At 29.6% G+C, this 15,429-nt stretch overlaps 1 protein-coding gene across 1 annotated transcript in view; it reads left to right on the plus strand.

The window, feature by feature from the left end:
* Nucleotides 1–12,508, plus strand: part of LOC126892888 (protein O-mannosyl-transferase TMTC1-like) — a 603,242-nt gene extending 590,734 nt beyond the window's left edge. The window contains exon 6 of the mRNA XM_050662709.1: nt 12,280–12,508. Within this exon, the coding sequence (XP_050518666.1) occupies nt 12,280–12,508 (229 nt within the window). The remainder of the gene's footprint in view (nt 1–12,279) is intronic.
* Nucleotides 12,509–15,429: the final 2,921 nt, after the last annotated feature.

Below are 15,429 nucleotides of genomic sequence, written 5' to 3' on the forward strand. Positions count from 1 at the left end.
AACATTACATCATTATTTATACAGGGTGGCCAAAAAAAATTTTGAATTAAATTAATTGCTGCAAAAAGTAGAATATATTATGTAATTTATTTAACTCAAAATACATTTTACTGCTGTCAAAAAAGAGAAAAAAATGTTTATTTCACAAATAAACATTGCTTTTCGGTTAAATTAAATGTTCAAACTGCCAAAAAGCGGGTGGGTAATTGTTTGACATTTAATTTAAGCGAAAAGCAATATTCATTTATGAAATAAAAAATTTTGTATATTTTCTGGCATCAGTAAAATGTATTTTGAGTTAAATAAATTACATACATTCTTCTTTTTACGTCAATTAGTATAATTCAAAAATTATTTTTTGATCACCCAGTATAAAAATAATGATGTTATTTTTTATATTACTGAATAGAGAATTAAATCACCTTTCAAATGAGCTACCACATGACCCCTATTCCTATTTAAAAAAAATAATCGATGACGTCATCACGCCCAAATCGATGACATCACTATTATGGGATATACGTCAAAAAATCAAAATTTAAAAATAAAAATCGATCTGTCGGAGCTTTAACTCTGACAATAATTAAGTTATGTGATAATAGACCGTTTCCACATTTTATGAACGCACTGTATAAACAATAATAAACATTTAAATATTCATTATCTACTCTATCTCATACTATAATATACATCTCATGTATAAGTTTTTTCTTTGTGAAAACTTTCATTATAGATAGCAGTGTGTGAAGGATTTAAAGTGTTTGTGAAGTAACAATGTATTTTAAATGGGATTTAATTTTTCGCACTGTTTTTTGGCACACTTTCATATAATCAATTATCCTTAACGTTCGCGTTGTCATGGTGATGACATGTGAGCAATAAATTACAACAAAAGTTTTGCCAGTTTTGTGGTTTGAAAGTGGTTAGAATTTTTAAATGTCGAAGTTCTTAAAATTGTAGAATAAAAATAAATTCAAGTGATCACGAGTCACAGTTTTTTTATTTGTTTATCGTAGATAAAATATTGTATGAAACTGTGCGTGAAGCACTTTTTTCGAACTTACGCGATGTATAGCACTCGCTCCGTTGTCGCTCGTGCTCTAAACATCGCGTGCGTTCGCAAAAAGCATACTTCACGAACTCATTCATAAATAACTATTTCAGTACTGTTTATTTTGCCGCATACACATTTTCATTTTATATGCACTTTGGAAATGCATTATTCGCGGTATGTACAAATGTATGTTTTAGGTTTTATTGAAACAATATCTGTCCCTAGCGTCTTCTCTTCCCCCAGTTTTTGTCTACAATTGTTATCTGGATTTTCTTGATCCATCTTTATCTCGATTTTTTCTCGCTCTCTTGTTTCGCAATTATATACCATTTACCCATATCGGTCCCTGTTCACAGACAAAATCTCTTAGAAATTTTCTTTTCTTCTGCTTTGTCTCCATGTAAATCGATTTTTAAAATGGTTGTATTGATATTCTTATATGTACTGCCAAGTCCGACATTAGTATGAATGGGTCACTGTTGGAGAATTTATATACAACAGCTCAACATTGCCTTAAATAAATGAAAATAGAAACAAAGAAAACTAAAAGAAAAGAAAAAGTGGTTCAGATTCGATTACAGTACAGAGCCTCTACTATGTGCTTATACGTATTTCGAAATAACCGTTTCCTCATCGGAGCACCTGGGTAGAGGTACTAAACTGAAATCAAATCCTTTCATCATTTCCAGGTAATTATAAAAATAACTATCAAAGGTGCTACTAACACCATCTATGAATCAAAAGTCTAATAAGTCAGGAAATAAAATTCGAAATTATTTAACCTCTGAGCTTTTAATGTTGGAAAAATAAAGCATAACAGAGTGGCTAAATACTCGATAAGGGAAATCTAAATTGCATTTCACGTCCTGTCATTCACCGTGATAATAATTTTAGCGAACTACATTTATGTATTTCCTTTAATATCCACTAAAGGTGAATAAAGTATAAACTAAAAGAAAAGATAAGATGGTTCAGATTCGATTACAGTACAGAGCCTCTACTATGTGCTTATACGCATTTCGGAATATCTGTTTCCTCATAGGAGCACCTTATGCCGAAATACGTTTAAGCACATAGTAGAGGCTCTGTACTGTAATCATCAAATATTCACCTTTGGTGGACATTAACCCTTAAACGCCCAAGGGTGGGTAAAAAATGTCCACCTAATGCGTATTCCCTTGTAACTATTACGTGTTTAAAAATTTTCAAAAAATTATTTATTGTTAAAAAGACAGCTCTTTATCGAATGTTAATTTGGGCCTACCGATACTTTTAAAAATAAAAGTAGCATCTTGAGTTAAATATGGGTGGGCATAAAAAGTACACCCTTGGTAAAACTTGTTACTAAAGGTTTCTATATAATTTCTCGTTGGTAGGAAGATAATCCATATAATTATCGACGTATAATTACATAATCTACATAATTATGCGCCAATGAGGAGGTTGAAAGGAAGAATATGGAGAAAATCGACAAATTTGACTTACTGGCTTTTACTAGTATGTTAATTTTGATGTACTTTGTAATTTTGTTGTAAGGTTTGTAAATTGTTTATATTAATATTTTAGACAATGCTTTGTTTATGAAGCATAAGATTCTTAAGTTTAATCCATTTCCAACAACTCTCAATAAATATATTAGCTATTTTCGAGGTGGACATTTTTTACCCACCCTTGGGCGTACATGGAACCTAAAAAAGGTTGGGCGTTTAAGGGTTAAAGGAAATAGTTCGCTAAAATTATTATCACGGTGAATGACAGGACGTGAAATGCAATTTAGATTTCCCTTGTCGAGTATTTCGCCACTCTGTTATGCTTTATTTTTCCAACCTAAAAAGCTCAGAGGATAAATAATTTCGAATTTTATTTCCTGACTTATTAGACTTTTGATTCATAGATGGTGCTAGTAGCATCTTTGGTAATTATTTTGATAATTACCAGGAAAGGATGAAAGGATTTGATTTTAGTTCAGTGCCTCTACCCAGGTGCTCCGATGAGGAAACGGTTATTCCGAAATACGTATAAGCACATAGTAGAGGCTCTGTACTGTAATCGAATCTTAACCATCTTTTCTATTCTTTTAGTTTTACTTTATTCACCTTCGGTGGATATTAAAGGAAATAGTTCGGTAAAATTATTATCACGGTGAATGACAGGACGTGAAAGGAAATTTATATTTCCCTTGTCGAGTATTTCGCCACTCTGTTATGCTTTATTTTTCCAATTTAAAAACTCAGAAGATAAATAATTTCGAATTTTATTTCCTGACTTATTAGACTTTTGAAAGAAAATTAAATTATTTTTTTTAAATAGTTCAAGATATTCATTCTAGATTTATGTCTTTGTTTTTCAACTTTAAAGGATTATATCTGTTATACAGGGTGAGTCATGAGGAACTGTACATACTCCTACCTCGTAAAGCGGCCCCTATGGGAAATAACAAATGACCATTAAAAAGTGTCTGCTCCCATTGTTTAATAATATACAGGGCGAGTTTCGCATTTTGACAGAAATTTGTATTCGTCATAATTTTTGAACGGTCAGATCGATGGGTCTCTTATTTTGGTCAATCGTTACACTATTGCCACCTAATCAACTGATTTATTCAAACTAGAAAAAAATCAGGTCCGGCTTTAAAAAAATTAGTTCGTTTGGGTCTTAGAAAAAATTTCACCCTGTATAAGCTTTTTGAAAACTCTAATATGAATTTTACAAATTAGACAAATAGGCAATTGAAATAACATATTTATTTTTTTCCGCACACGATTGCTTAATTTTTTATAAAAAAAATTAAATTTGATTATGAATTAAAAGTTTGGTAAAGTGAACCATAGATTTAAAAAAATTAACTTTTATTACCAAAATTAATTTTTTTTTGAACAAATATTTAATTTATGTTACCACCAATCAACTGATTTATTCAAACAAGAAAAAAATCAGGCCCGGATTTAAAAAATAAGTTCGTTTTGGTCTTAGAAAAAATTTCACCCTGTATACACTTCTTGAAAACTCTAATATGATTTTTACAAATTAGACAAATAGGCAATTTAAATGGCATATTTATTTTTTTCCCAACACGATTACTTAATTTTTTATAAAAAAAAATCACATTTGACTATGAATAATTAAAAGTTTGGTAAAGTGAACCATAGATTTAAAAAAAAATAACTTTTATTACAAAAATGAGTTTTTTTTTAAATAAATATTTAATTTATGTTATCACCCAATTAACTGATTTATTCAAACTAGAAAAAAATCAGGCCCGGATTTAAAAAATTTATTTGTTTGGGTCTTAGAAAAAATTTCACCTTGTATATGTTTTTTGAAAACTCTAATATGAATTTTACAAATAAGACAAATAGGCAATTAAAATGACGCATTTATTTTTTCCCCACACGATTACTTATTTTTTTATTAAAAAATAAAAATTTGACTATGCATAAAAGTTTGGCAAAGTTTTTGCATAGATTTAAAAAAATTAACTTTTTTTACAAAAATTAATTTACAAAAACAACGTTTTTCTTAAAATTAAAAGCTTTACCTTCTTTTTTCTATAACACGTCTAGATCTAAAACTTCCCATAACACTTCTTTTGGACTCTATAGTTTAACATAGACGTGATCAAATTGATAAATTTTAAATTTTTCCACCTAATTTTTGCGATTTACAAGTTTGCAACTTTTACAAGAAGAAGACTGAAAGTCTACAACAATTTTCATAGTCTTCATAATGGTAAGAGGTATGTGCTGTAAAAATTTCAGAAAAAAAAATATTAAAATGGAACCGAGTTGTAGCGAGTTAAACCGTGAGTTCATTTTTTTTCATTTTTAGAAAATTCCGATTTTGCCAAATTTGATTTTTTAATAAAAAATTAAGTAATCGTGTGGGGAAAAGTAAATATGCCATTTCAATTGCCTATTTGTCTTATTTGTAAAATTCATATTAGAGTTTTCAAAAAGCGTATACAGGATGAAATTTTTTCTAAGACTAAAACGAACTAATTTTTTAAATCCGGACCTGATTTTTCTCTAGTTTGAATAAATCAGTTGATTGGATGGTAACATAAATTACTTATTTGTGCAAAAAAAATTAATTTTTGTAATAAAAGTTATTTTTTTTAAAATCTATGGTTCACTTTACCAAACTTTTAATTCATAGTGAAATTTGATTTTCTTTATAAAAAATTAAGTAATCGTGTGCGGAAAAAAGTAAATATGCCATTTTAATTGCCTATTTGTCTAATTTGTAAAATTCATATTAGAGTTTTCAAAAAGCGTATACAGGGTGAAATTTATTCTAAGACCCAAACGAACTAATGTTTTTAAAGCCGGACCTGATTTTTTTCTAGTTTGAATAAATTAGTTGATTAGGTGGTAATAGTGTAACGATTGGCCAAAATAAGAGACACATCGATCTGACCGTTCAAAAAGTATGACGAATACAAATTTCTGTCAAAATGCGAAATTCGCCCTGTATATTATTAAACAATGGGAGCAGACACTTTTTAATGGTCATTTGATATTCCCCATAGGAGCCTCTATACGAGGTAGGAGTACGTACAGTTCCTCATGACTCACCCTGTAGGCCACATTCGTACTACATCTACACTCACATTTGTTTGTTAATACAATTATGCGTAACAGGTATCCAAATGTTAGACTATTAATTTATTTCATTACTCTAAATTACAGCAGTCTCCCTAAGAAATCACCCGACCCTAGAGGGTCCCGAATTTCTCGACAATTTCCGAATTTCCTCTAACAAAGTTGACAAGGAATTAAGAAAACGGAAGTCGTGCATTTAAATCATCCATCTATCTCTCAGAAGGAAACCGCACGCAGCAATTCTGAGGAAGTCGAACAGATTAGCAAACTAAACCTGTACGCCGCCTCTACCTACACTAGTAAATTTCATTTGGCAAGTGTAATTCCCTCCCAACGCCTCCCCACCGATGCATAAATTAGTTAACGGAACTTGGAAATGCTATTAAATAATGAACAATTCCCACATTTCATGTAAAACCGCCACCAAGTTGGGAGACGAGGAGATTCTCTAGCTGGAGGAGGGAATTGCCGCATGCCGCTGCAGTCTGGAACTTCTTCCCTCGGTTCATGAGAGAAGAGGAGATATTTTCGAGCCCCAGCATAGTTGTGAGTACATGTATTATGTTAACATTACAAAAGTTTCTTAGGATTCGGAGTACACTGTATTAAGTTGCTCGTAAACATTTACCTCCTGCGCTGATAGTCATGCTTGAGCAGATTTCCGAAGCGAACTGGTTTGTACATAATCAGTGTTTGTTGTTACATATTAGAACGACAGAACAAATATGTTAGGGATGTTTTCGCAAGGGATTTATTGCTAATAGTCATACTAAACACTCTAAAAACATTTTAGTAATGTACGAGCGACAAATATCGACAGATTATACTCCAAAATTTCAAAATCGTAGAGAGAGTTAAAAATTATCGCAACAAAAAAATTAACATACAAATCAAATAGCTCTAATAGGTCAGGAAACTCCATGACAATATACTGATTTCACAATCTTAGCAACAATAAGGCACTAATAAAAATAGCTGGAAATGTAAGCTTATAGGACAGTTCTAAAGATTTAGAGGAATGTTATAAAAATGAGTGAGTACCTATTCATCCAAATGAGGAATAGACTCAGGGTAATAATACCATCATCATCATTATTTGGCTATACAACTCTATGTGAGTCTCGGCCGCATTTACTATTTCCCTCCATTGTTGTCGATCCTTAGCAGCTATTTCCCATTGCTTTACTCCCATTTTGCGTAGGTTACTAATTACTGCGTCCTTCCATCTCTTTCTTGGGCGACCAACTGACCTTTTGCCCTCTGGCCTTTCCCAGAATGTGGCGTTCAAAAGTCTTTCATCACTCGATCTTGGCACCTGGCCCGCCCACCTTATTCGGTTTGCTTTAATATAGGCTACGGTAATAAGACAAAAATATACCCTGTTCGTGACACTTCAGCAGCCAGGCTACTGAAGCGTTTTTTCGACAAGTAATACCTATAGGAACAAATTGTAACTATTTCCTGCGTAGGATACGGCGGCCATTTTTATTTATAAACAATTAACTGTCAAAAAATGGCATTTTTCCTTTTTTTTTTCAAATCAATGGAAAACAATGAAACTTATGATTCCTTTAGTAAAAATATCTTTAAGATTATGAAAAAAGCTTTAAAATGACATATTACAAAGTTTGATATACTCATATATTGTTAATATAATTGAGAAAAAAGGTCGGAATTGCAAAAAACATTATTTTCGCAATAACTGCTGTAAAAATTAGTGTAGAGGTTTGAAATTTTTGTCAAATGAGGGTTCTTTAGTGCTTAATATGTGATAAAAATTTCAAAGCGATTAATTCAATTGTTTAAATTTTATTCGAATTTTTTATCTCAGAGAGCATTTTTTTTGCAATAACATAAGTCAGAAAAAAATGACGTTACAACCATTTTACAGGTGTCAAATGGAAGAGCATGAGCTATATTTTCAACTTGGTTTAGAGAAAGCGAATGATGCATTTGTTAGTAATGAATAATTATGCAAAAGTATGTAAATCTTCCCTTATAAACTTTTTGAATAACTTTTTCCAAAAAAATTCATTTTTTTACACTGTTTTAAGTGCACAACTACCAAGTAATGTTATTTATATCATAATTGATTAAAAATTGTAATAAATCTATATAATTTCTTATATAACAAAATAAAAAGTTTATAAGGAAAGATTTACGATACTCTTGCATAATTATTTATTACTAATAAATGCACTTTTTATTCACTTTTTTTAAACCAAGTCGAAAATATAACTCATGCTCTTTCATTTGACACCTGTGTAATGGTTCTAAAGTCATTTTTTTCTGACTTATGTTATTGCAAAAAAATTCTCTCTGGTATAAATAATTTAAATAAAGTTTAAACAATTGAATGAATCGCTTTGAAATTTTTATCACATATTAAGCACCAAAGAACGCTTATATGACAAAAATTTCAAAGCTGTACACTAATTTTTACAATAGATATTGCGAAATTATTTTTTTTGTAATTCCGACATTTTTTCTCAATTATATTAACAATAAATGAGTATATCAAACTTTGTAATACGTCATTTTAAAGCTTTTTCCATAATCTCAAAGATATTTGTACTAAAAAAACCATAAGTTTCACTGTTTTCCATTGATTTGAAAAAAATCAATGGAAAAATGGCCGCCAGATTCTACGCAGGAAATAGTTACAATTTGCTCTTATAGGTATTACCTGTCGAAAAAACCCTTCAGTACCCTGGCTGCTCGAGTGTCATGAAAAAAACCTTATTACCCTGGACTAATATAGCGTACTATGTTTTCATCTCCATATACTGTCTGGAGTTCATAATTGTGTCTTCTTCTCCATTCTCCTGTGGTCTCCTCTTTACAAGACCCATAGATAGTCCGCAGTATATTTCTTTAAATTACCAGTTATTTTGTCGTTTCTCGCTGGTCCAAAGTCCATGTCTGGCTTCCATACGTTCTTTTGGGAAGAATTATTGTCTTATATACCCTGATTTTTGCTGGTCTTGAGAGAATTTTTGATTTAAGTACGTTCATTAATGAGTAGTATGCCCTGTTTCCTGCAATGTCCACGTCATCCGCAAAGGCCAGTAGTATTTTTGATCCTTTGGCGGCAAATCCGTTTGTTCTGATCCGTGCGGAAGCGTTCTTCGTGCTCACCTGTGCTAATCGTACCAGCTTTCCAGGTACTCCCATTTTAGTCTAGTAAAATAAAATTACACTACATGTAAATCAAAATGTAAATTCGTACAGGTTAAAACAAATTTTATATCAAAGTTTAGGTGGGTACAAAATATATTTTCAAAAAAGTATCCAAATCATAAAAGGGGATCATTGTTTAAATAATTAAAAAGGGGTCATTTTTGCAAAAAAATTACTTTTTTAACTGCTGAAGTCATTCAATTACTAATGAAGGTCTACAAAATTATTTTCTGCAAAGTTGAAGGGTAAATATTTCACATAAGACTTACTAAATTAAATTTGACCTCCTATTTATTTAAATAATTATACATAAATCTTTAAAAACAAATTTGCAAAAAAAATTTTTTAGCGTTTTAAATAAGCACTATAAAATATATTGTTTTACTGGAGAAGTTGCGCTATGTTATCAGTATTAATTAGAAAAAAAATGGTCCAAAAATATTTAATATTTTTTGAGATATTGAGTTTGTTTATTAAATGTTACTCTATTTTCAATTGCAAAAACGCGGTTGTTGCCAAAGAAATATTCACCTGTGTGAAACCTTAGTATTTTTATTTTTATGTATATTTTCGACAAATGTATAGATACATTCAAATTTCAATTAAACTTCCCCCTAAAATGACATTTGAAAATTATTCAAATTTGTTTATAACTTGTTTTTTTAATAACGTCGCGGGAATTAAATATTTTGAAATGCCGTTTCCATAATTGGGTTCCTGGGAATTTTTCACTAATTAACAAATTTTTTTTGTCTTTTTTTTCCTCTTCTTTTTTTTCTTGAAGTTATACTACTACGGGCCCTTTTAGGGTTAAGTTTCATTAAGAACGTTAAATCTCAAGTTGTAGATTCTAGACCTAAAAATATTAAGATTGGTCTAAAATCACTTTAATAAAATGTGGCTACTTACTGAGTTACAGGGTGTTTTATTTAAAAATTTAAAAATTATTTTTACCAAGTACTTTCAAACTATTTGACCTATCCTTATCATACTTGGCAGAAAGTGTGAGTACTCTACAGTCTACTAAATTGTGATAAATAAAAGTTTCAATCTACCACCAGAGGCGTACGACAGGGAATAGTTAATGGTTAACCCTTCCCAAATTCTACGCCACTGGGGGAAATACTATTTTAGCGAAATTTTCTGATTCTCCAATACTTTTTGTGTAAATAATATACTCTTTACTGGTAACGATTAAGTCATTAGTTTTCGAGATATTGGACGTTTAAAATGAAACATAGTTATTTTTATTCATTAATAGTTCATTCATTTTAAACTTCCAATATCTCGCAAACTGATGACTTTATCTATACCAATAAAGCTATTTACATACAAAGTATCGGAGAATCTAAAAATTTCGCTAAAATAGTAATTCACTCAGTGGCGTAGAATTTGGGAAGGGTTAATCATTCACTATCCCCTGTCGTACGCCTCTGGCACTAGCTAGAAACGATTATTAATCACATTTTAGTAGGGTGTATAATAGCCACACTTTCTGCCAAGTATGATAAGGATACGTCAAATAGTTTTAAATTACTTGGTAACAATAATTTTTAAATTTTTAAATAAAACACCCTGTAACTCAGTAAGTAGCCACATTTTATTTAAGAGATTTTAGTTAAATCTTAATATTTTTAGGCCTAGAATCTACAACTCACAGATTCAATATTCTTAATGAAATTTAATCCTAAAAGGGCCCGTAGTAATATAACTCCAAGAAAAAAAAGAAGAAGAAAAAACGACAAAAAAATTTTGTTAATTAGTAAAAAATTCCCAGGAATCCAATTATCGAAACGGTATTTCAAAATACTTAATCCCCGCGACGTTATTAAAAAAACAAAATATAAACAAATTTTAATAATTTTCAAATGCCATTTTAGGGGGGAGTTTCGTTGAAATTTTAATTTATAAATGCATTTATCGAAATTATCGATAAAAATCAAAATAACGAGATCTTATTCAGGTGAATATTTCTTTGGCAACAACCGCGTTTTTGTAATTGAAAATATAGTAACATTTAATAAACAAATTCAATATCTCAAAAAATATTAAATATTTTTTGACCAATTTTTTTTTGCTTAATACTGGTAACATAGCACAACTTTTTCTGTAAAAAGAGATATTTTATAGTGTTTATTTAAAACGCTAAAAATAATTCTTGGCAAATGTGTTTTTAAAGTTTTATATACAAATATTTAAAAAAGTAATTTTTTTGCAAAAATGACCCCTTTTTAATTATTTAAACAATGATCCCCTTGTATGATTTGGATACTTTTTTGAAAATATCTTTTGTATACACTTAAACTTGGATATAAAATTTGTTTCAACCTGTACGAATTTACATTTTGCCTTTTTTTTTATTTTATTAGGCTATTTCTACCATAGTCTCCCACAATGCTTCCCTGCTAATAGAATCGTAAGCTTGTTTAAAGTCCACAAAAATTTGGTGTACATCTTGGTTGAATTCCTAGTTTTTTTTCCAACACCTGGTGTAGGACGAAATGGTATATAGTCAACCTTCCCGGTCTGAATCCACTTTGGTAGTCGCCTATTATTTCCTCTGCGTATACAGTATACAGTTAGTCTTTTAAACAGTATTATGGCTATAATTTTATATGTTGTATTGACTAACGATATTCCTCTATATTTCCGACATATTAATTTGTCTCCCTTCTTATGGATAGGTATTATATGGCACTCATTCCAGTGTGTCGGTATTTGTTCTCTTTCCCAGACTTCTCTTATAAGATGTATTAATAATACCATCAAGGAAAAAAATTAAAATATCTCGGTCATGTCACAGAAATATTTCAGACTTTTAAAAAGGCGGCAAAAATCTGAAGTAATCAAACTGTTCAACAATTAAAACTTGTTACCCTGTTCCAGTGTTCCCGTACATCAAAGTTTATCCGACTAGACACTGTTAATCTATTAACAAATTTTAAGCTTGCCATTAATAAACTTTCTTTGCTACTCTTAATCCAGACCTAATAGACATTATTATTTAAACACGTTTTTAATTCCGATATAAATATAAATGGACCTAGAACTGACGTCGTGTAAGGTATAATAATATAGGACAAGAATATTCTTTAAACTTTAATGAAATTGGAAAAATAATATTTTTTACATAGTTTTTCATATTTTTTAACATATTATGATGTCACCAGGGCGGTTCTTTTGTAAAAAGATATACCATATTTTTGCATTAGTAACCAATCGCTTGGATTATACACATGAGATGGTTTTAATTACACAGATTTTCGTAAAAAAATTAAAATTGTAAAGCACGAAAGCAATACAATAACTTCTTAATAAAACTACAATAAAATTTTATTTAAATATGATTTTGAAATAAAACATAACTGAAGTTGTTAAGTCGGTTAAAATAATGAGGAATGTAAAACATAAGAAATAGTTTTTAACATTGAATTTTTTTTTCAGATTTCTAACCTTTGGATATTTAGCTGCCTTTAATATGTGGCTGCTGCTCTGTCCTGCTACACTGTCTCATGATTGGCAGATGGGATCTATCCCACTAGTAACAACGATATACGATCTAAGAAATCTGGTGACACTATTTTTTCTTGGATTGACGCTGATGTTAGCTATCAAATGTCTTATGGAATTTGAAGTAAGTGTTATTTACGATTACCATCAATTAATATACTAAAACAGATACACAAATAAACAGATGTTAACCTACAAAACGCTGAATTTAAACTTTCACCTGACAAACAATCTTAAATGTTGAAACCTCCTTTTTTGCGATAGCATAAGTATATTTGCGAAATTACATAAATTCAGCTACAAATTCCTCCAAATGGCTTCGTAGTGGAAGCATTTTCTGTGACGTGGGATCATATTTAATTTGTAATATTTAATGAGATTTTTGACTTTAAATTAAGCATGTTTTAAACATATTTCAAATGCCTCATATTTGTTGCCCAAACACAAAATCGAAATTTCATTTCATGTCACTTTCAGTTTTTTTATTTGAGGCGTTCAGCGCCAAAGTAGCTTAACTAGCAAATGACAAAATGATGGAAAATGGCGGTTAAAGATAAGCCTACATTACATTGTTGTTAGAATTTCAATGACATTTCGAAAAAGATACTATTGAATGTGATATTGATAAAAAATTATTTACTTTTATGGTTTACTAAATAAAAATATTCTATATTTTTTATTTACCAAAATAAATGGCACTTAGCCTCCTTTGGACCATTTAGATATCCATTAAACTGGCACTAAAGGCATAAATTGCTGGTGGATAAGTCACTTTGGCGTTACAATCAATATGTCGCCTATTTAAAATAGGCAAAGTTGCTTAAGTACCAAGTTGGCGGTTTATTCTCTTTTTATTAAAAAATTCACAACAGATAGTTTATTATATAATTCTGTATGATTAATAATAGTCCAGGAACCGAAGCATTTCACCTCGCAATTTTTACAGAATGGATCGATTTGCTTGAAAATTTGAAAATAAGTAGTGGATAGTTCAAGGATCAAAATCTATATGATGCCGAATGGCGCTTTTACCATGGGGGAGGTTGCCACCCCATCTTAGGGGTGGAAATTTTTTATTATATTTTGACTGCAAAAGTTGATAAAAATATTCATTCTAAGCAAAAAATGTTCTATACATTTTTTTGATAAAATTAATACTTTTCGATTTATTCGCTATCGAAAGTGTTAGTTTTATACAGAATAAATCAATGTTCTTTGAAATATACTCATTTACCATTCACTCAATTTTTGCCGTAGAAAAAATTTTTTCGGACGAAGTTCTTGGTAATTAAATAACCTACAATTTCATATAAAAACATTTTTTCGTATATCTGATGCTAATCTTTCTATTCTGAAGAAAATGGCATTTTTGCCAAACTACAAAAAGTCGTTATTCGCTTTTAACTCCAGTTTTTTTTTAAACTAATCATTCTAAGCCAGTAAAACTTCTAGAATCTATTAATAATACATAAATAAAGAAGAATGAATAAGGCCAATGACTAAAAGCAAAGCTAATTTACATTATTATGCTTCCAATTGGATTTCTTTTTTTTTTTTTTCTCAAAAAAATATATTGATTTTTTAACCGTAACCTTTTTAATTTTTATCTTAGAAAGTTTGCTAAAAAATAATTTTGTAGGTTTTTTCAAGGTCTATAAGACTGTTGATATTAAATTCTTTTAAAATCCTCAGCCGCAAAAAGTGGTGACTTTGAAAGGGTTGGTAAAGGTGATTTTTGCATGTTATTACAAGATTTAATTATCAATAGCTCACTCAATTTTTAACGTAGAAAAAATTTTTGCAAACCAAGTTCTTAAGAATTAAATAAGCTACAATTTCATATTTAAATATTTTTTCGTATCTATGATGATAATCTTTCTATTCTGAGGAAAAGGAAATTTTTTACCACACTTCAAAAATTCGATATTTGCTTTTGACTCCATTTTTTTTTAAACTAATCATTCTAAACCAGTTAAACTTCTAAAACCTATTAATAGTACATAAGTAAAGAAGACGAAATAAGGTCAATGACTAATTTTATTCAGGGTGGTGATTAGGGGTTTGCTTTCAATCACTTTTTCGCTGAAAAATATAGGGTCTGACATTCTTTTCATTATAAGCCACTTAATTTTTGAGCTAAAGACTTTGTTTGATTTCCGGAGATAGATATTTTTAAATACTTCAAATTAGTTTAAACAAGTTATCCTCGAAAAATGCATAGTTTTCCCGTCTTTTGACTTTGAAACTACAATATTTAGCATTTGACGAAGAAGAGCTAACATATAATAAAGTATAGCTCGATTACTATTGGTCTAGATTTAAAAAAAAAGAAAATTTAAAAAAACGGTTTTGTTTATTTTTTCAAAAGGTACATTCGAAAACTTTTTGAGTTATTTGCAGAAAACTGATTAAAAACATTAATTTTTTTAATATAAAACTAACACTTTCGATAGCGAATAAATCGAAAGCTATTAATTTTATCAAAAAAATGTATAGAACATTTTTTGCTTAGAATGAATGTTTTTACCAACTTTTGCGGTCAAAATATAATAAAAAATTTTCACCCCCGACATAGGGTGGCAACCACCCTCATGGTAAAAGCGCCTTTCGGCATCATATAGATTTTTATCCTTGGACTATCCACTACTTACTCTCAAATTTTCAAGCAAATCGATCCATTCTGTAAAAATTGCGAGGTTTTGTCCTATTTTAAGCTTCATTACTTGGACTATAATACAACTTACTATAAGCTTTTATAGGTTTTTGACGTTTTCGTTGTGAACAAATGGATCTATGCGGTAAAATATTGGTATATTTAGCTGTGGTAGCTAATTTTAAATGTTGATATTAAATTAGATAAAATCATATAATAATAACGTCAAAGTTGTTTTATATATATATATATATATATATATATATATATATATATATATATATATATATATATATATATATACATATATATATATATATATATATATATATATATATATATATATATAACAAGGTTGAAATATTGGGGGTAGCAGCAATCTCAAAGAAAACTCTTTATAATAATTCCAAGCTTTCGATAATGTTTATGTT

This window comes from Diabrotica virgifera, chromosome 1, assembly GCF_917563875.1.
Source record: "Diabrotica virgifera virgifera chromosome 1, PGI_DIABVI_V3a".
Lineage (NCBI taxonomy): Eukaryota > Metazoa > Arthropoda > Insecta > Coleoptera > Chrysomelidae > Diabrotica > Diabrotica virgifera.